Source organism: Cyprinodon variegatus, unplaced genomic scaffold (genome assembly GCF_000732505.1).
Source record: "Cyprinodon variegatus isolate N-32 unplaced genomic scaffold, C_variegatus-1.0 Scaffold122, whole genome shotgun sequence".
NCBI classification, from domain to species: domain Eukaryota; kingdom Metazoa; phylum Chordata; class Actinopteri; order Cyprinodontiformes; family Cyprinodontidae; genus Cyprinodon; species Cyprinodon variegatus.
The window spans coordinates 339,468-361,968 of NW_015150575.1; the positions used below are offsets into that span (position 1 = coordinate 339,468).

The 22,501-nt window shown below is 39.6% G+C and overlaps 1 protein-coding gene across 1 annotated transcript; it reads right to left on the reverse strand.

Annotated features, from left to right (window-relative positions):
- Window positions 1-4,499: 4,499 nt before the first annotated feature.
- mapk6 (mitogen-activated protein kinase 6) lies at window positions 4,500-13,569 on the reverse strand. Its single transcript, XM_015375623.1, has 8 exons — window positions 13,441-13,569; window positions 11,430-12,296; window positions 11,027-11,344; window positions 7,120-7,264; window positions 6,603-6,767; window positions 6,279-6,474; window positions 6,070-6,187; window positions 4,500-5,972 (listed from the first exon to the last, which is right to left on the reverse strand). Exons 2-8 carry the CDS (start codon window positions 11,664-11,666, stop codon window positions 4,914-4,916), a joined length of 2,238 nt encoding a protein of 745 aa, XP_015231109.1. The 5' UTR covers window positions 11,667-12,296; window positions 13,441-13,569; the 3' UTR covers window positions 4,500-4,913.
- Window positions 13,570-22,501: the final 8,932 nt, after the last annotated feature.

The following is a 22,501-nucleotide window of genomic DNA, read 5'->3' on the forward strand; positions in this document are numbered from 1 at the left end:
GCAGAGTAAGTAGATAGTTTCATGATGGCGGGATGCAAGTTAGTCAACTTTTAAGCATTTAAAGCAGAGAACAAAGGAACCTGTAGAAGAAAGGGATGCTGTTAATAGAAAACAGTGTGTCTGACCTACATTTGGATTTCAGTCACTCGCTCTATCATTAGACACAAATATTTTACATTATGTTCCTGTTTAGGAGGGCAAAATCATATGTCACTGGAAAGAAATGTAAAGCATTACAGACAGTGGATAGCCTTATTTCCCAGCAGGAAGTTGCAGGAGAGAAAACGCCAGCTGCAGTTGATTATAGGGAGAAACCCAGATGCAACCTTTGTACTAAAATCTTTCCTGTAGTTTAATTTTAAACCAGGTCTGCCCTACGCATATGTACAACAGTTTTCAACAAAACAGGCTCCTTTTCACCAAAAGTGAAATTAGATAAACTCTTACTGGGCCCAAAAAAATGTCTGCTAAGGAGCAGCAACAAATGCAATTGATTTTAGGTGGATAAAAGTAAAAGAAAATAAACATTCTGGTACAAATTTTAATTTGTTTTTTTTTAACACTTCTAACATAAAACAGAAGTTTGTTTTGATTGTATGCCATAATTGCTTTGGGGAAAAGGTTGTAACTGCACAGTGTATTTAAATTTGAGGTCAAACTTTATCAGAACATATGGTCTGAATCTAGGCTCCAGTGCATGAAAGCGCATAATAGATTTAATATTTTCACAACATTTATTCTCTCTTTGGCTTTATTAGTCCCTCGCTGTTAAGAAATGTATAACTAATCTTTTATATGAAGCCCATATTTAGATGTCCTAACATATGACTCTTAAAAACTTTACAGTACAGGTGTAGACTGAGTAACTGCAGGGTACTATGGTCCAACAGGTGAAAAAAAAAAAACAGCGCAAAGCATCACTATATCACTTCTTTTGCTGTGTTTACACTGAAAAAAATTGAAATCTAAGTAGTTTCTTCTTAAAATAAGTGTATTTTTTCTTGTCATAGGGAGATAAATGAGAAACTTTGCCAATGGAACAAGACAATTTACACTTAAAATAAGAAAAAGTGCATCTTATTTAATTGCAATTTGTAAAAAAAAAAAAAAAAAAAAAATCCCATTCCTTTGGCAAATCCTCTAATACAGCTACTCAAATTAAGGTTAAATACATATGATTTAAAGATTTGTTTTACTTATTTCTAGATTGTTTTTGCACTGCATACACTGAAAAAATTATCTAGAAATAAGTACAAATTACTTTAATTACCGGTATGTGTATTTATCCTTAATTTGAGTAGGTAAATGAGATACTTTGCCAATGGAATAAGTATTTTTACTCTTAAAATAAGATAACTAGATAATATGTACTTGAAATAAGATAATACAATTGTGTTTTCTTATTTTAAGTGTACATTGTCTTGTTCTATTGGCAAAATGTTTCTTTTACCTAATCAATCAAAGAACAAATGCACTTATTTTAAGAAACTTTTACTTATGTAAATTTTGATTTTTTTTTTTTAAGTGTAGTCGTCAAATATTGTGGAAATCCGTGTGGTTTATTCAGATTCATCTTTGCAAACCTTGTCTGACCTGCCTATTTTATAAAAAAATTTTAAAAGAAAGAACATAATTTCTCTAACTTTTCCTGGGTAAGCATATTAGTTCACTTTTCTTAGCCTGTACTGTCCTGTCATTGTGATGACTAAGGTTTGTGAAGCCTTAGACGTAGAAATTTCTGTTTCTTTTTCTAAGAGATTCAGGTTGCAGGGCATGAATTAAACGGGTCATCAGCTCCTGGGAAGATTGGAAGCTGTCCCAAGCGTTACCTACTTTTAAATTCCATGTAAAATATTACATTTAATCTCTTTTCTTTGCATTTAAAGACATATGGAAGAGCCTGTTTTCTCAGAGATGGTCACACCCACAGGCGATCACTCAAGGCGACCAGATTATCTCGGTTTTTCCGACAGGTGGACTGTTGCTCTTTTGTCTCGCTCACAGCTTTGTTTACATTTTATTAATGATCGTAGAACTCATATGCTAAAGTCGGTCAGTTTGATCCAATCAGCTATGGTAAAATTTTACAACTGAAAACTTTATTTTGAAGTTCTCTTCACTATAAGGTTGATAAAAGGTCATCCTCCCATGGAATTACATGTTCTTAACCATAGAAGGTAACTGGATCACCATCCTTATATCAGTACTGTGTGAGTCACCGACTTCTGCAATGTCAGCACAAGCTAATGAGAACCTGATACTTTAACTGCACAATATGGTATCAACCTGTTCTTTACCTGACCTAATGCTAAGAAAGCATTTTAAAACTCAGTTAATACCCTAAACCTCTGAAGAAATGTCTACAAACTGAAAAAACACTGACAACTTATCCACATTTTATTTCATGTTGATCAAAATTACAGGTTAAATAAAGATTTCTGCTTCCTTCGATTTTAGACTAGAGATTGATTAAATTGAAGACCTGTATGAATTAGTTATGCCAATTTCTTTTCATCTTGAAACACATGTTGCATAATAACCCACAGAGTAAGCACTTTAACAGCTGATGAAAGGTTTTAGCCAGCTACTAGAATCAGTGGTTTTAAAACCAGATGTCAGTGAATAAAACTTCATATTTTATTGAATTTAAAATTCAGATTGAGAATTAAGTAATCTGTTCCCCTTCACTGGCAATTAACTGACAGATGTCTCATGTATGATAGATGAAAAAAAGTTTTTTTTTTTTTTTAAATGTACCTAAAATAAAACAAAATGAATACAATCCAACAAAAATATATCCCTTTAAAACCGTTTGAAGTCCAAAGCTCAGCTCCTGCAGAAATCTAGCTGCACTTTTAGAGTCATTTTGCAGTGATTAAATATTATCCACATAGATCTGTCCAGTAGGATGACCTCATTCCAGCCAGTTCCTTCAGAACCATCATGCTGCTAGGTTTTATGAAGCAGCTCTCATCAGGTCCAGTCATATCTCTAGAATGTGGGGAACTTTGAGGAGGTCAGACTAGAATTAGATCAGGGGTCTGCAACCTTTTAAATCCAAAAAATAAACCATTTCAACCTACACCCAGCTAAATAATTAGAGTAACAACTATTAAATGGCCTTTAAATAAACCGACTTATATTTGTTAAATCTCAGCAATAGAACATTTGTCATGTTAAACAGAAGAGTTTCATAGAGGAAGCATCCATTTTGTTTTCAAGGATATTTTAGGTTAAAAAAAAAAAAACTGTTTCCAAGCTAATGGGAAGAAATATTGATCTAAAAACATATTCCCAGATTCTTAAGTAAAGATTAACTACAAATGTTATTTAAAACTGCTTAAGCTTGTAAAACTGGTATATTCAAAAGAATTAGTTGACTTCTCGTTTTTAGCTACAATTAAGAGCCATTATAGAATCCCAAGAGCCACTTGTGGCCCCAGACCCCCTGATCTTCAACTACAGATGAATGAAACTACGAGTACTCTGGCAGTGATTTCTGGTCAATGAACATTGCACCAAAGACTGAAAAGGCACCTTTCCTTAAACATGACCTTTGTAGAACCTACGTTCCAAAGGAAAGCATTTAGTATACATGATACTGTCCAGAAATGAGACTTTTCTTTGCCAGTAATTTTTATTTTGAGATATTTTGTAGAACAGGGGAACCAATAATTACAAAAACAAGTCTGTAAGTGTTCTACATGCTACACCTTAACCTAATTCATCATGCTTGCCTGGAAAAAGTACATAGAAATTTAACAAAAGACAAACAAAAAACATACAATTAAAACTGACGTACTTTATACCCACCGTTAGCTTTCATTTTCATGTACCTTTCCAATGCCTCCATGGTCTTTTTAAACACTTAAATGTTATTCTTAAAAAAAAAGTAAGACTTTTAGGCGCTTCTTCAAATGATACATGTGTTTTTCCACGAATGACAAAATGCACCTACCGTATATGTAAAAAAAAAAAAAATACAGAGAATAGATGGAAAAAAAGAGGAAAGCCTCAACTTGTTTTAGAACAAAAACACATGAATATGCATCCTAAGTTAAAAACAAAAGGAACACTTGCACATCCTTATAGTGCCGAAATGAAAATGGAAGTCTGTTCAGCTCTTCAAAACGTCAAGAATCACATTTGACATAACCAAGTTTCATAAAATAAATATCGCACATCTGCTAAAAATAAATAATTACTGAAACACCTCACTATGTTGAATGCCGAAGTGAGACAGATTTCATCTTGGCGACCTCTTCATTTCATGGTATGAGGATGGTCATGTGTGTAAAGCACTAGTGTGGCTTCGAGTGTCTCTCTCACTGCTGTTACCTTGAGGTAGATAACACATTTACATTTTAACGCCTACGATAATGGTTGCTGCTGGCATCATGTGTCAGATTTACAGTATGAAAGGATTGTAAAGGAAACTTTTTTCAGGGAAACATGTTAGAAAGTCAACAAAAGGGAAAAGAAAAACAGACAACCCCCCCAACCCCCTATAGTATATATACCCCAACCCCAGGAAAGAGTGTTTGAAAGCACTTTAAAAGCCCACAGCGATGTTTGCTCACCAATATTTCCTTCAAAAATCTCCTCTCTTTAATTCTTTCCTTCCATTTCTTCACTTCTCTACTTTTCTCCCTCCTTCCTTCCTTCTATCTACAGTACTTACATGTGCAATGACATGCCAGTTTAGCAATGAGACGTTAACCCATGAAGGCCGGGTGATCAAGGCTCAGAGTGACGATGAAACTCTTAAATATAATCAATCACCCCCTCAACTCCTCAAAATAATAAAACTATAATAATAAAAAAAAGGTATGAAATGATTCAAGTACAATAACATTGTATTAAAATAAAAACGGCCTAGATTTTGCACTGTGAGGGAAGATGCAGGTATGTCGTTAATTAAGATGCTTGAAGATGCTGCTGTAGGTTTTGTGGGCTATCTGTGGGGAGCATTTGACAGCGCAGGGGGAGAGGGAGGCCTGGATGGATTTTAGAGGCAAGTCATCGGGGCTGTCAAACACAGGCAAGGCCAGAGAGTCCAGCTGCATATTAAGCACAATCTCTGTGTTACTGTCCAGGAAGCCGTCGTCTAACTCTTTCACCACTGAGGGCTCCACCTCCAAGCTGGTCACCGTCTCTGTGACGTCTTCTTTCCGGCTGAAGAAGTGGTCCAGGTAGCTGGTGTACGAGCTCTCCTTCTGCAGGTGGTCCGCCTTACGGATGTCCCAGCACGCTTCGTCTATTAAACAGTCGCCAGCGCTCTCCCAAGGCTCAGCAGGCCAGACGCAGTCCCCGGCCACAACTCCTAGACCCCCACCGCCTAACTGAGCCAGGTTTACCAGGCACTTCTCCTCCTTCTCCTGACTGATAGTCTTTGACATTGATGTTGAGCGCGTTGCCTCTAGCTGGGAGACAGAGAAGTTGCGCTCGTTTAGAAGGCCCACCTCGCTGAGCAGGGTGACCTCCTGACAGGGCTCCGGCTGCAGGCTCAGTTTAATGGTGCTGGCGATGAAGGAGTCAAAGTCAAAGCCTTGGTTCTGCTGCCTCTCCGTCTGATGTTTTTCCTGTTCACTGTCCTTCTCTGTGGGACTCTGGATCTTCTCGGCCTCTTTCAGTGCGATCTGGGCCTTCATGAGCCCGTTCTTCTCACACTTGCTCTTAGCCTTGCGGTCTGCCTTCTCCTTGCTCTGCTGCTCCTTCCAGTTTGACAGGTCAATGATGAGCTTGGGTTCATGGTAGTGGTTGACTTCGCTGTCCCTCCAGATGAGGTTGTCAAGGTAGGAGGGGGACACGGCCTTATAGTTGCAAGTGTAACTACACTGCACATCACAGTACTTGTTCTCGTGGTGGTCTTCCTGCCAAGATCGCTCCGATGGGAGCAGAGCAGAGTAGTCGAAGGACGGGTCATCCCGGAACTTCTCTCTGTCTCCGTCAGCATATTTGCGGGGATCAACCTGGTTGTAGACAAGAAAAACAGGATTTTTCTTTTAGAAATCACATAATACATCTTTATGCTTTCACCGGTAAAGGGCTTAAGTTTAGATTACATACCTGGACCTCTTCTTCGTCGGTAACATCAGAGAGGGCCCTTGGGTCGACCTGAACTTCATCTGGATCATGGGTGCTGTGCAACTGCCAATCAGCCTCTGAGAACTGGCTCTCATGATACCTAAAATGGCATAAACCAATCAGAACAGGTTCTTTTATTTCAAATCACCATTATCAGATCTAATCTTTTTCTTGGGAGTTTGGCAACACACCTCTCCCACGTATGGCTGTGGCTTTGGTCCATGAGCAGAATATCATCGACTTCGTCTTCAATGTGAAAGGGGTGCAGAGAGACCGGCTCATCCAGGGGGAAGGAGTAGTCAGCCATATAGGGGTGGGCCAGGGCCTCTTCGGCAGTTAGACGGTCAATCGGGTTAAAGGTGAGAATCTTCTCCAGAAAATCAAGGGCTAAAGAGGACAGAAACATGAGGCTGTCAATCAGGTAACCAGAGTAGTGATACATGAGCGACCTAACCCTGAACTCAGAGCTCCGGTTGACTCTGCAGCTACTTCTGGATGCATAATGCAGTGCTCACCCTGAGGACTGACACCAGGCAGCAGCTTAACCAGCGGCGTGTGGGGCTTCGACATGTCGCTGCGGATGAAGACGGGAATGACGCTGTGAAGTTCTTGTCGGTCTTCCTCATGCAGCACGGGAATGGACTCGAGGATCAGCTGCATCTGCTCGAGCTCGTGTGCTCCTGAAACAGACAGACAAACGTTGGACTGTTTCCTGGAAACGTTACAAAACATCCAACATCTGAAAGGGAATTTAGGCAGGCTGTGAGTGGAAGATCATGGGAACAGCTTTTGTTTGTCTTGTGCCCAGCTTAGGGCAGTTCCTACATACTAGCAGACAGTTTGATCCAGCTCTAGCAGGATTTAAAATGGAAAAGATAATAAAAGACAGGCTCTGCCTTCATCCCCAACCTTATCTAAACACCAACTAGATAAACACAGCCTCCTTCCATTGCTATACATTTACCTCCTAAGTTCTAATTAAAAAACGACTCTCGACTGTTTGAACATTCATGCATCGGAGCCGTCAATTACCTGCAAAAAGAGTCTTTCCCGTAAGCATCTCAGAAAAGATGCAGCCAGCAGCCCACAAGTCAATGGCTTTGGTGTAGTTGTTTGGAGAGAGCAGCAGGCGAGGAGATCTGTACCACTTTGTGACGAGACCTTCAGAGAGATGACCCTGTGATGATGGCAAAAGACAGAATACCTTCAGAGTACAGCAGGGTAGTCAGCAAACACATTTACTCCCAATTGTTTGAAAAGTTTAAACAAAAAAAAAGCATCCATTATCCTGTTTAAATCTTCTGCGGCCCTGAAACACATGTAACCTTTTCTTCATTGATTTCTGGTGGTAAAGTTCAAATGTATTAATGGCTGTGCTGCATTTTAAATCTCCAACCCTTTGGTCCAACCTCCTTAACAGAGGTGCTCTGTCTAGGTTAGGGAAACAGACCCCAGAAGGGGGAAATTAAATGAAAAGGGGGAGGTGAGGCACATTTGACATGCATAGCCATGTCAGCAATCTAAGAGCGGCCCCAGCAGACACCAACCAGCTTTCCACAGTTTAACAACTCACTGGCCCCTGAACACAAAGGGAAGCTCGAGTGAGTGAGTATGGTGGAATATACTTTGGGGGATGGGATGTGGTAAAATGACACCCTCGCTTCCCCCACCTGCAGCTGTAGGTCATGGTGGGACCAAATTGGTCCGATCCCACCAAGCAAGGCTCCTCTTTCTTGCCTAATTTAGCTGCAGATATTTGATGTCATGTTATCCTGAAGCATATCGACGCTCTGCAAGCTCTTGTTTTATGGATCTAAAAATGGCACAAAGTGCAGCATGGAGACATATCTCCTTCCTCCAGGTAACCGGCTAATCCGTTTGTCGAACAGCGGCTTGTGAAATAGGTCGGACCGAATTAGCTGCATGGAGCACAGACAGGTTGCACCTAATTACTGACCCCTAATTAGAGCCGGCTAGCTGTCTTTCTGAGAAACTAGTGGGGAAGCTGACTTATAAGACCGTGACTGTGGTATGTAACCAGTTTAGCAGAGAGGGATGCAAATTAGGTTAGCATTTATGGTTGTGCAAGTATAATTCTCTGTACAGAATGGACTCTGAAACTAAGAGCAGCTGATCAAAGTTTGCTCAATGATTGGAGACATAAAGTTCATGAGGTAAACATTTGCTGCTTTAATATAGTGGCCATTGTCAGAAACAGACAGGTTTATGAAAGCATCAACCCTTCAGGTGCCTCTGGCAACAGTTGGTGAATAACTCAACCACTTGATCAAGATCAGAACAGGCTGACATATGACTCATAACCGGCTCACATGAATTAGTCTCAACATCCTGAAGCAGGTCTAACCAGATGGCAGTAAAAAAAAAAAAAAGTATTAAATATTTCCTGGACAATGCTGGTAAAAAGAATAAAACCAGTTTTTTTTTTAGCTCAAATTCAGCCAAGGTATTTTTGACACTGAATGTAGCTCAACCACAAACAAACCGGTAAGAAGCACTTCCCTGTTCAACAATAGGACTGTTAAGGGGGAAAACTCAGAGCTAACCTCACTTCAATCCCATGATTCACTTGACATATAAACCTGCATAACAGACAAACCCACAGCACATTAAACTACTTTGTATTGGAACAAAGCTTTTATGAACAGAAACTCAGTATGTGTCAGCTTCTATTGCATATTTCTCTCTGCCAGACAGCCTGTTGCTGACTTAGAAACTGGGTCAGACGCGTATGAGTGCTGTGCTCGTGGTTTGGAGTTTCAGGAAGCCTGTGTAACAGAAAGGACCTCTGTAAACTCTCCTTATACAAGCGTTGAAAACTGAAGTCATTTATATAGCTTCTCAAATTACTGACCTTGGCAGAGCTAATTTGAAAGGAAAACCCCAAAAAGCTTTAAAGTATGAAATTATTTCTCAGGAGAGCTAACGTCCTCAGTTTGAAAATCTTTGTGACCCTTGTTAGAAACAATTCACTGCTCACACAGGCAAAATGTTAAATCTGTTAAATGCAAGAAAATGAGGTAATGACACAAAGAACTGTCAGTGACAAACTTTTTAGAAGCATAATCCAGTAGTTTGAAGTATTAAAAGAGCAAATAAAGCTTTGCTAAGCAGAATCAGAGGTCTTTCTGAAGTCTGTCTGTTCAAGGGCATGCCACAACTGGAAAATTGAAATAAAGCCCCAGGCAACCCCCCCACCCCCGCTCCCCTACTCTTAAAACAAGACAAAGAGCTGGCTGGGGAAAGAGAGGAGGGTATGGGTTGGAGAAACTGGGTGAGTGCACACAGATTTTTGTCATTCTTGAGCTCTGGCCCAATACATGGGCCAACCTTAAAGCTCACAAAGAAGAGAGGGATTACTGGAGGCAAGGTAGAGAAACCCAACTACTGTTATCTAACTACTAAAGGTAAACCAGGAACTGAAGTTCACTAGAAAACCAACAAAAAAAGAACGGAAGACTGCTTCTGGTTTTAGAAACATTTAAATATGCACCCAGTGTCTGTTGCCATGACGTGGATGGTGGTTGTGAAAGCATATTTGCCCCAAGGGATCCTAAACAACATTCTAATGCCGGCACAATCACTCCGTCAGAGTTCCTTTTGTTAAGGCAAAGTGCGTAGTTTGGAAACAAACTAGAAAGAAAATGTTTATCAATGGTATTCAATCAACTTTAGCTCCCGTACCATGATAATACCACCACGTTGTTCAGAAAGGAGGTTCAAACCATCATGTCTGCATCAAAATAAAAACTAAGACTTAGGTAAAATATAAAAGGCCCAAGAGGCAGCTTTACAATACTTGCATGTTTCTAATTAATAGATGTGCGTATGCAGAGAGAAGACGCCCCATTGCAAAGCTGCACTTAGCTACAAAGCTGAGTGAAATATCCGAACCATCAACTGTGAGCTTGCATCTTGCTCTTCCTTTTGTAGAGTGACATAAAGTCTCCACCAACAATTTTGACTCATAGCCAGACATGTCACAGCTGAAAAATGTCTACACAATAATAGCATAGGTTGTTTGCTTAAAAGTGTGATAAAAGAATCCCAACAAGTCTGTGTCAAGAGTCTTGTCTGATGTGGTACAGTCCTGGCTGAAGATGAAGCCATACCAGTCAAAAGGATCACACCACGTGAGCTCACTCTAGACGCCAATGACTAATCTGAGACACGTGTAAGCATCTGACTGAATCTGAGCTCGAACGAGGTCCCCATGCAACCAGAGAGAGACTCGCTAACCTACATTTTTTTCCAGCTCACACAACCATATGGCAGCGGGCAGGAATTTCCTCATTGGTCTGATTAAGATTCAGCTCATCTGGCTGCAATCAACTGGTTGAATCTTAGTCTTTACACTAAGAAAAGAATACCTGCAGCTAGAACAAAACGCTGGGGTTTTTGTTTTGTTGTTTTTTTCTTTTTACATTGTGTTATAAAACATGTACCTTAACAGCAGGCTGATGATGCCAGGTTTTACCACACATCTGAAACCTAATTCTGCAATTATCTGCATAAAAACCTTTCCCATATATGCACATCTTGCCTGCTTGAGTGTAAAACAATTTAAAACCCAATTATGAACACACAGATAATGGAACCAAACAAGAGCCATTCTTTCGAGTTTAGCATTTCCAGCCTCTTTTTAGCTGGGAAAGGAAACCAAGACGTAATCTCAAGGAACCACATCCTGCCTTCTTTACTTCCTGCTATAAAACTACGTCACCCGGGGGAACACCATATTAGTAGCTAAAAACAAAAACTAAAATATTCATTGGTTCATCACCACCCCAATTTACAGCAAAAAGGTAAGTAATACAGTGCAGCACTGAAACAAACCCAAATACAGCTTAAAAGAAGAAAAAAAAAAAAAAAAAAGGAAGCATTTTACATTGTAGTCAATTACAAGAGATCACCGTCCTACCTTGTGAGAGTAGTGAGGGTCCATGATGCGGGCCAACCCAAAGTCTCCAATCTTCAGAACCAGGTCCTCTGTGTTGACAAACAGGTTCGCAGGCTTGAGGTCACGGTGAAGCACATTGGCCGAGTGGATGTACTTAAGGCCCCTTAGGAGCTGGTACATGAAGAGCCGGGCATGGCCCTCAGACATGGGGCCCCTCTCCAGCAGCTGACAGAGGTCAGTCTCCATGTACTCCTGCACAATGTAGACCGAATTGACCTCTGTAAGCGACGCCACATCCTCTGTTAGTCTGCGACCGCAGGGACCCAGCGTCTCAAACACCTGTTGGAAGCAAAAAAAAGAAAAGGTTAGCATTAGCTTAACTTCACATACTGCATCAGATGCTCCGTCTGACAACAAACTGTACCTTCACAATGTTGTCATGATCAAGTCGTCTGATGATCTTGATTTCCCGCAGGGCGTGTTTCACACTCTGGGGGTCGGTCAAGATTATTTTCTTCACCGCCACGCGCTTGTCACAGTCGGTATCAACCGCTGAGAACACTAGGCCGTTCCCTCCATAGCCCAGAGGTTTCAAGTCCATGTAGCGAGAGCCCAGATCGAAGCCATGGATGTTCATCAGTGACTCAAATTTCTCCGCCATGATTACTGGTTATAAGCTTCTTTTGCCAAATTTCTGGCCTGCTTTTAACCCCACTTTAACACCGAAGGAGCTATCAGATAACCCCCCTTTGCTTCAGAGTCTGAACTAACTAACCCCTGTACAGTCGACTACCAAGTCCCCCCTGGCTAGCCGTCACTCTCAGATATGGGACTCTAGTATACAATCATATTTTCTTTCCATGTTTATTATTGGAGAAAAAAAAATATATAAAGAAATTCCTTATCCAATCCTTTAGGTGAGAGGATATCTTGAGCAGATATGCTCTATAATTTATAGACTACGATGGAATGGACTTTGAGGCCAATCGGAAAAGGAAAAAAAGAAAGATAACACGGATTATACTAAAAGATAAAACCATGTAGTTGCATCCTCACAGTGCAGATACATTCAGTGTACGACTGGTCCTGAGCAGCTTCATAAGAAATGCACAAATATTTTTTCTTTTCTTGGTATCTATTTTTCTGGTCAAGTCTCCTGATATATAAAATGAAATGTTTCTGGCCTTTTTTTTTTTTGAGTCTTCAAAAATAAATTTTCACTCAGTGATCAGGTGGCTCAAGTTCGCCACAGTCACAATCAAAACTATCCTCCATCTTACTTGGATATAACCTGGAAGAGAAGAACAAAAACGGGAGAAAAATAAATTACAGAACCTTACAAAATGTATGAGCTGAATTTAATACATAATTTTAACTTTCAAAGCCAGGCAAAGAATTTTTTTTTAAGAACAGGTCTATCTGAAAGCTTTTACCAGGAAAAAAACAGGACATTACCATTGGATTAAAAACACAGTGAGAATACAATAAAAAAATGGTAATTAAAGTAAAAATATGATATGAAATATGATGTGTTATTAATTTGGTATTGTAATAATACACCTTAGGTTTGTTACCTTTTAAACTTTGCATATCAAGTGAACCTTATTGAAATTATTCTAATTTCAAACCCTATTGTTAGTAAGATTTATAGATAAGGATTTGAATTTGCCATTTTCTCCCCCAATTTGTTTGTATTTCTGTCCATTAATAGTTGTATTAGTACTTCTTAACGTATTACTCGACATATAGTACTTCAACCCTGCCTTGGCCTGTTTTAAAGGGCTTACTCGTTGGGTTAAGTAAAAAAGAACCGGTTCCATTGGGTCAGCGGGGCCATATGATGTGGATCTTGGAGGAGAGCCACAATTTCCATCCCCGCTGTCGTAAGGGACTCTAGCCCCTCCTCCTCTACCCGGCAAAAGGCGCTTGCCAATCCGGTTCGGGCCATCATTGCATTTCAGGAAATAAAAACAAGGCCTAATATATAAAATTGATAGACTGTTAATAATAATAACGCATTTAAAAAATGACGGCTCCTACGCTGTTATTAAATCCCATATTAGGCCTCAGTGGGTTAGTTACCGGGCGGTGGAAAAAACGACAAGAATGCTACCACAGCTCGGTGTAAATTTATCACAAACCCGTATCCAGAATAAAGATAAATGCGTCTATATCTGTAGATATGAGGTTTTTTCCTTTTAATAAGCCGTTCGTGTTAAGTAATCGAGGCCCGTTTAGGAAAGAAGCGTTGTAATAGCGCGAACAAAGGAGCCGTTGTTGGCGGAAGGTTTTGACTACGTGGTCCAGGCTCTCACAGCGCCGACAAACACAAAGCCAAGCTCGGTAAAACGGCTTCAAACGATACAAAACCCGTATTGAAACGACTCAGAGTGTAAATATACGTGATGAGTATGAAGATAAGATACTCTACTTACAGGCTTCATTCGTTGCATTTACTGGGTTATTGTTAAAACCAAACCAGAACGAGGTTTGCGTGCGCTTCGCTCCCGGAGGTCTGCGGATCTGCTGCATTCGCCATTTGGGCTGCCTATGAAAGGCAGGCGTGACGTAACGGAGCTACATTCAGGGGTTGTCGGAAATACTCCTATTATGGCGAGATGAAATTTAAGGCAGGCCAAATCAAATATTTCGACATTTTCGTCAAATGTTACTCATTTTATCAAAATTGAAATTAACAAATGTAAATATTTTGTAATTGATACTTGATCGCATAATGCTACATTGTAGGGAATTATTTAAGTAAATATATTATTTAATCAAACTCATCGGGCCTACATATGTTCCTGTAGACACCATTTACATTCTTAATTAAATCCCTAATTGTAATTTTTCAACTGACTAAACACCTACTTAAAACAATAGCAACTTAAGAATATTTTTATTAGGATAGGACATCGAAAAGCTACACTTTCAACGGGATGTTGTGTGGGCTCCACGCACCTATCGGTTGATCTTCGAGTCGTACGCGAAAGCAGCAGAAGTCATTCAAAACAACAGATACCTGTGCGTTTTAAACCCAGTTCAATGAACACCGATTTGACACACATTTATAACTTTTATCAGGTAACGCAGAAGTAACATTAATGCTGTAATGTTTTAAAACTGTTATTCAAATATGAAGATGCTCAACAACATTTTTTCCCTTCTGAATCTACTAAATATATACAGCTTGTTACTGAAAAATAAGAAAAACACAAACACAGACCTACAGGGTATCCAGTGCAGTGACTGGACTGTATCATGCATGCGATCACAGCTTTTTTGTTTTAGGTTTTTTTTTTTCCTCCGATGTTTAACTCAGTGTTTTTAGATTTGCTTCATCCCATCCGACTCTCTGTTTGCATTTGCGTTTGATACAGTTTTTTTACTTTTAGAAAAATTTAAAAATATTAGTCCTGCGGATGAGAAAAACGCCTTGCACTTCATTCTAGCATGTAAAGGAAGCCTTGCAAGGAGATGAGCAGGGTGATCCCCCTGGATCTCGCATTATATCCTGCACAGAATGAAGGGGAAAAGATAGCCCATAAAAGTAGATGAAATCCGGGAGCTGCCTTTTGATTACATTCTATTCTTAATCTGCATTTAAGAGCATATTCCAGCCGTCTGGTGTCGACTCTCACTGTGGACACAGTGAATGGATGAGCGGACAGGTGGGCGTGTAGGCAGGCATGCAGCATCACAGCTGCAGCGGTCTACATCAGCATCCGCAGGCAGACCATGTGAGAGTCCATGTGCCCCTGAATGCGGAGGCTCCTCACAGGCCGGGGTGGGCTCTGCGATGGAGAAGCTGCATGCGGACTGAGCATGGTGCGACAGGACCAGTTCAAAAAAAATATATAAAATAAAATAAAACAGACACGCACTTCTGTGGTTGCATCTTAAGTTATTCTTTTCCCACTATTATTTACATGACATATGCATGAGCTTGAAATATTAACACCTGATATTTTAAGAATTATTTGATGCATCTTTATGAAGGAGGTGCAAGGAATGCAGCAATTTATTTTAAATATTAAACGCAGCTTATTGTACAGCTTACTGTATGCAGCTTATTCTATTTTCAAGAAACAAATGAATGCTGCATCTGAACCCCAAAAATGTCATTGCCTGCATCACCGTGCATAAATAATGCAACTGTTTTTGGCCTTTACTTAACCATATTTAGTTAATTTAACACAATTGTTTCATGTTAGCAGGATAGGACATAAATAACCGTGTTAAAGTAAGCATTTACTTAATCATAGGTAAATGCCAAAAGTAGTTGCATTATTTTTTTCAGCGTAGGCTCAGATGTACACAACCAATTCCATGTCAGGAAAAAACAGAAACCAATTTAAAAAGGTTTAATTTAAGCTTTCATTGTGAACCGGCTCCATTGTGTTTGACCAATTTCCACAGGACTCTCTGGTTTCATTGATAAATAGTGTTAGAATTAGATCAGTGTCCCTGTCACTGCTCTTTGCCCTGTTTGTGTTGCAGTATCAATGAAGCAATGTTACAAAATACTTAGAAACACAAACTCAACAAACTAAGTCAACACTCCTTGCTTTGAATCATTTTGCGATCTAAAAGAAATCCTCTCCTCTAAGTACTAACAATGTGTCCCCATGCTGACACCTTTTAGTCTGTATTGCCAGCCTCTCCTGTTACATCATGAGACAAACAGTTGACATCAAGTCCTAGCAGTGTCTGATTAAGAGCTCTCTATTTTTACCTCTCAGTTATTTCTGTGTTATAATCTGTGAACCCTAAACAAACGCAGTCGGGGTCCTGCCAGTTTGTTTCTTTGTACAGCAGATATTATTATGTGTTCATGTGATGCTCAAGAGGAAACTTAAATTCAAATCCCCCAAAGCACCTGAGTGTATGTAAGATTATTATTACTGACCCTTGTTTATGATAAATATATTGCTCTTTCTTTAAGCTTTTCTGTTTGAGTTTTTGAGAACATGCAAAAAACAACAACAAAAAAACCCATAAAAACAACAAATGTCATGCTTTGTCTCTAACTTACCCATGTTGGAATTCTCATGAAATAACTGGAACAACATGATGAAAAGATGCAATAAATCCAAAAGTAAGAGATTATTTGTGCATTAAAAAGGCATCCATCCAAAAAATAAAAGAGAATCAAAAAACACAAAACAGGAGGAAAAGGTTTCTCTGTAGTCCAGGTAGCTAAATTTGTGTGGGTATGTGCATTTATTCTCAGTGCCTTGGCAGTGCCTTATTCCATTCCATGTGGCTTTAGTTGTAGGGTGGAGCTCCATGGGAAGTTAATATAGGCCAGGCGAGAGAGGGGAGGAGACTCCTCTGTGTTTGGTTTGGCCTGTTACTTTTTCAGATCCATAAAAGTTCATTAACACTACCTATTCCTACTCTGAGCCCATACTGGAAAATTTTTTTATTTTTTATTTGGGAAAAATAAAAAACAATATATACTCGTTTCTGAGGAATGCTCCATACAAGAGAAATATATTTTGTAGTCTTGAAATTCTGCAGATTGTTGCTCCAAATTTATATATTCATCCTTTTGATTTAGCTGCTTAAATCAAATAATTACATTTAGATGTGGGTTTTATCTTCTTCCTCAGGATAAATACGATTTCTGTAGCGAGAATAAGAGCTTTGGATTCAGAAATTAACCCTTTTTTTCTAAACAAAACACAAGACAAGTAACTGAATGGGTTTTACAACTCTGAATTCTTTGTATCCTTTTTTCAAAGAACAGTGTGAAGACGATTTCACAACCATTTTGAAGTGTTTGTCCATTTGAAGGGGAGTCTTGCTGTTTTACAGCTTGCTTTATTCCTCAAGGCTATCAATATCAGCAGGAGGGTCAAGAAGCTGTGAAGTTCCAAATGCCAGGATGAAGAATTTGCCTGCTTTTCTACCCCTTATTCAAGAAACTCAGTCTGCATCAAACTCATTAGTGGGTCTGCTGGCAGCACTCCTCAGTCATGATAAGCTGGTCATATGGCTGATTGGCATGTTTGATCTATGAGGACGTGTGCATTTTCCCCATCTGTTTGATATTTAAACCAGACAGCTGCAGGGTCTGGACATGTTGTATGTTATCAAAATATTTGCACGGATAGACAAGGACATGTGGGCAAGTTGATATGCTTCTGTTGATTGTTTTGCCTTTTCCTGTTATTGTTGTTGTTCCAAATAAAATGAATGATCTGCAAGGTATCAAGCGGAAACTGGAATTTGTCATGTCAGATACTTTTGATGAATTGATCAAAACTAAGATCAAAACCTTGTGCAACACAACCTTAAATAGTCTTGCCTTTTAAATCAGCAAACACTGATGCTTTGTCTGCTTTTCTCTGGCTGTGTAATGATTATGTCCCACTGGACCAGAAGCCGAGGGGCAGAAACATCAAGCATTTACAGCAGTTCTTGCACCTTAGTGAAAAACCTCAGGAAATATACAGGGGCAATGCTATACACACCCTGCTCATGTTAAATAGCATGCTGCTCAGGTATTTCAGAGTTTTGCGAAAGAGTCCCCTACAGAGAGCTGTTAGTACAGTTTTCCCATGGTGGTCAGGGGCAAACAGGTAGAGGGTTATCTTTGTAGGAGCTTGAAGAAGATATTAATTTTTTTAGTATCAACATAATAGGGCATATTGTTTAACGTGACATGTTTTTTTTAAATTGAAATCTAAAAGAGTTGCATGCATTTATCTTTTATCTGTGGCTCTGAAATCAGGAGCTTTCTTAACAGGACTAAAGTAGAAACCTTCTACTCTTCACAGAAACAGTGTTTAGGTTTTCCTGGTAGGCTGAGATAATGAAAAAGCTATCCTCAGACCCGGTCTCAATCTAGTTGTCATAAGAGTGGCATGCATTTATCTTTAACTTTGCAAGAGTCAGATTCAAACAGAGAGCATCCATGGATAATGAGTCAACTATTTTGAAGTCTTTCCACCAATCCTTGGGTTTTCTAATGCATAGATGTATTTTAAATCCTTGCCGTTCTAGCTCTGGCTGTCTGTTCAGGGTCGTCACTCTGCTTGTTGGTTAACCTCTGCTTCAGTCTCAAGTCTTAAGCTTTTCTAACTGCCTTGTATTCAACTCCAACCACTATAGCAGCCTCCCTGCCCTGCTGAAACAAATCAAACTCAAACTATGATTCCAATTTGCCTCCAATCCTACATGCAGGCCAAGAACTGCAGTTTAGGTTTTATCAGAACATATGTAAAACACACTTGGCTGCTTCTTTGATCAAAGCTTTCCTTGTCTGCAAAAATTCCAATAATATATTCTAATGTCTGTGCTTGTAATGGACAAAAGGTTAAAAAGCTTAAATATAGGAGTGGTTCATCATGCACTTTCTGCAGAGTGAGGTGTTGTTCCATTCCTCGAATGCAGATCAAATTTCTTTTGTAATAAAAAAAGAAATGTAAACATAGTAATGCATATTTTACGATCATTTTTGTGCCATTGAGTCGGTTGCTGCGTTTACTCATCAGGACACTATGACTGGGTTGTGTCAGTATTGTTATGCAATGCACAATGCTTCCAGCACTGACCTGGAAACCCCCTGTTGGATTGATATTTTATTTACTCTGCGCTGAAAGATAATTGTCACTCACACTCACGACTGATGGCATGTTGATAGAGGGGCAAACGTGTCCACTCATTTGTCAATAAAGTGGCCAAGATGAATATTTGTATTAAAACTTCTAAATTTGTCTGACATTTTAAAAGAGTTAACAAAAAATCCGTCTGAAGATTCGCAGCGTATCCGAAATGTTTGACCTTACTTAACACCAACCTTGCATTAGAGTTTATTTTGGAATGAGGAATAATCAGAGGGGGAAAAGGAGAAGGCAACCATCTGTCTTCGCTCTCCTCTCACCATCTGTGAGCAAAGCATCCTAAGACCCACAGCCCTCTGTGGATGCATCTCAGTGTGCGCTTGATTTTTTTCTCTGCCCTTTTTTATTACATAACTGCCAAAAATGTTCTATACATTTACTTATCTTCTGCATTTCCTGTTAAAGAGCAACACGGCTCACCTCATCTCCTTTGAAAGATGTATATACATACATAATTACATAAGTCATAACCGATTTCTCAATACTCCGTAAGACATATAGAGGTGTAATAGAAAAAATATTTATGTTTAATGCTTTTTTCCCGCAATTTAACAGGCAAATTGTTGGCTTTGTTGAAAATAATTTTAAAGTATTTTACAAAGTAAAAAATTGCATAAAAAGATAAAACTGGTTTTGTGAAAAAAAAATAGCCATCTTTAATCATAGTGTATGATGACTGGGTTGCAAATTCTAATGCAGATATATTTAAATGCAGTATTTCATATTTTTGTTCCTGCCTTCTTTTCGAGGAGATCTTCTCCAGTTGACTTTCTCCTCTAATTAAGTAAATCCACAGCGCTTTTCCTACAGATGGGATGTAACCTGTCTAGTCTGTTCTTAAAAGAAAAAAAAGGTTAATTCTCTGTATATTTTGAAAAGAAACTGAAAGGGTCTGGTAGGTACATGGTAGGTGTAGTGTGTGTTCATGCCGACGCAGCGCATGTGTTTGATGTGACTGGATTTGTGCGTATGGGGTCAGAGATAAAACTGCTGATGATGTAAGAGGATCAGAGGCCCTGAAATCAGAAGCTTTCTTAACAAGACTAAAGCAGAAACCTTTTACTGTTCACAGAAACAGAGTTTGAGTTTTCCTGGTAGCTTGAGATAATGATAAAACCATCCTCAGACCCAGTCTCATCTCTCAATCTAGTTGTCATAAGAGTTGATTGAGCAATTAAATGTAAAATAAAAATTTCCACAATCTTTTGCTTTGATTATATTGATATAGAAGTGGCTTCCTGATAGCAATCTTCCAATTCTTCCAAAACATCTGATGACCCACTTGAGTGGAAACTTTTCTTTAGCAATATACTCATAAAGATTGGAAAAAGAGGTCAAAGTTAAAAGTTCTTCGCTGTTTTTTACTCTGAATCATTAGCACAGAATGCGGGAAGGATATTGTGTAGAAGAGACCATAAACACTGAAATAATTTCAGCTGGAACATTTTGTGCTGACCTAACATAGGACATGTTGCAATTAGCTGCTGAGAAATAAATTGGATGTTGAATAGGACACTTTAACATTGTGCTTTATCTGCCATCAGGTAATTTTAAAGCCGCACCTCCGCCGCTAGGCCGAAATATTTGGCTTACAAATAAGACCAAGGACATCTATTATCTCTTTCTTATCAACAAATCTACAAGGTGATACTCCTAAATCAGATTCTTTCCTGCTCGTCTTGCTTTAGAGCGAGTCACTGGTGGTATTTTTGCTTTTGCACATTAATGATAATTACCCATCTCTATTTTTTGGAATAAAGAAAGTATGGTTTCATTCTTAACCATTATGCTGTTTTTTTTTTAGAATCGTCCACGCACTGACGCATTTCTATTTCCCCATTTTAGCAGCTCGCTCTGCTTCTCAGCAGCGGCCACATCGGGCCTCTTATCACACTCTGGCTCTGTGCAGCTGCACGTAAAGGACTGATTGGCCTCCTCTGTTTGAATGTGTGACACAGCAGCACTCTCCATTAATCATAGCTAAACCTGAAACTCCCACCAACTGCTCAGCAGGCTGTCATGCATCCATCTCCAGCTTCCTGTTGGCTACATTCAGAAGAACTGCAGAAAGTATGGTGGAGGGATCAGGGGCTTCTATAACTTCTGGTAGATTGTTTTTCAGATTACCAGCATGGGATCAGCCCTGCTTTGTCATTGTGTCAGCTGTTAGCAAAGACTGAAGCTGCTCTTTCTGCCCCGCTCCCTCGGCCGGCCAGCTTTCAATCTTTCTGTCACTGTGAATCGATGCAGCACTCAGAATGAGGAAAAAAGCACACAATGTTCACCTCTACAGGCAGAGTGGCAGCTTTAATGGGGAACATGTCTGGCCGATCGTGATCTGACCAAGCCAACCTTTCCCAGCTGCCTACAAATGAAAAAGAAGACCGAAAGTATGGTTTGACTTCACATGTCATCGATTGCCAGATATTGCAGAGGCTTTCATATCAACTGAATCCTTTCCTGTTTAAAAATGCAACACTCTGTCCCAGTAAACAAAAGTGTTAAATTGGGACTTTCCAGTCACTCTCACATACACACAAAGAGGCTGTCACCTGGTTTGGGTAAAGCAATAATCATTAACTTGTGTCACTTACACGTGGTGTGACATGAAAGTGGAAAAACACTTTGGCTGCACTGCATCCTTCCTCTATTGGAGGACACTGAACTCAGATTTGATTTGGAATAACATGTAATTCTGCGCCATAGAATGCCTCAGCTCATTGACTCACTCAGAAGTGTGTTCATTGGGTAATCTGTGTTTCTCTTCATATATATTTTCTCAGCTGCTGCTCCACAGTGTGCCCAGGCTTTGCCTGATGGGCTTATGCAAGGTTCATCGTTTGATAGGTCATCATAGTTCAGCTTGTTTCTTACTCCCCTGCAACGCAGAGGAATATGTTGCATAATGAACAAAATGCAAATTATATTGCACCAGGGTCTGCCTTAGCTTCTGGTGGGCACCCTTCTGTATAGCTATGCTTCTCTGCAGAACGACTATGAGAAAGGATTCCATTGCAAGATGAAGCGTCAGGTTCTTCTGTAGCACTTCAAGAGTGTATCAGCCTTCATGATAGAGGTATAGCTCACTGCAGTGTTATATAATAACAGAAAAGGCCCTACAGGCCTGCTAAACCATTTCCCTATTCTAACAAACGGCATGTTATGTCAGAACCCGAATGCTCTGCTAATGATAGAAAAATCAATACACATGGACTGTGGCAATTATGTTCTGCGTGTGTGTGTGCTGTGCATGGACGCGGTCTATTTATAGCTGCTAGTGACTGGGTGTCTGCATGCCTTCAATCGAATCAAATGCAAGGCAGCAGGTCAGGGCTGAAGATATCTTCCTCTGGTTCTTTAGTGACCACCGTCTTTCATTTTAGAGACACTTCTGCTAAATCTTTCTGTTCATTTTGCTTTAATTTATAGTTCAACCATTGAAACTAATTGTTGTTACAATATCATAATCTGGATTCATTATTTGAAGGAGAACCTGTCTGAAAATGATTTCACACGTGCAACAAACACATCTCTAGTTTTTTTAGCTCCTTTATGTGGCAGAAAAACTCTTCGAGCTCAACCTTGTTCTTTTAATTTTGTGCACCAACATTACCTATAGCAGGTTATCCCCACAGGGTACACCCTGCAGGCCCAACACATTCCTTTATAAATCTAATAGGGAATGTTTTAGCCTTTAAATATTTTTGACTACACTCACACTCTAGGATGTGTTTCGATGGGAATTTAACGGATCCCTTGCCAGGATTTAAATACAGGGTGCAAGGTGACAGTGCTAACAGCAGATTACCCCTAGGGGACATTAGCAAAGTAAAATCCTCTCTCAGATGTTAGATCAAACAACAGG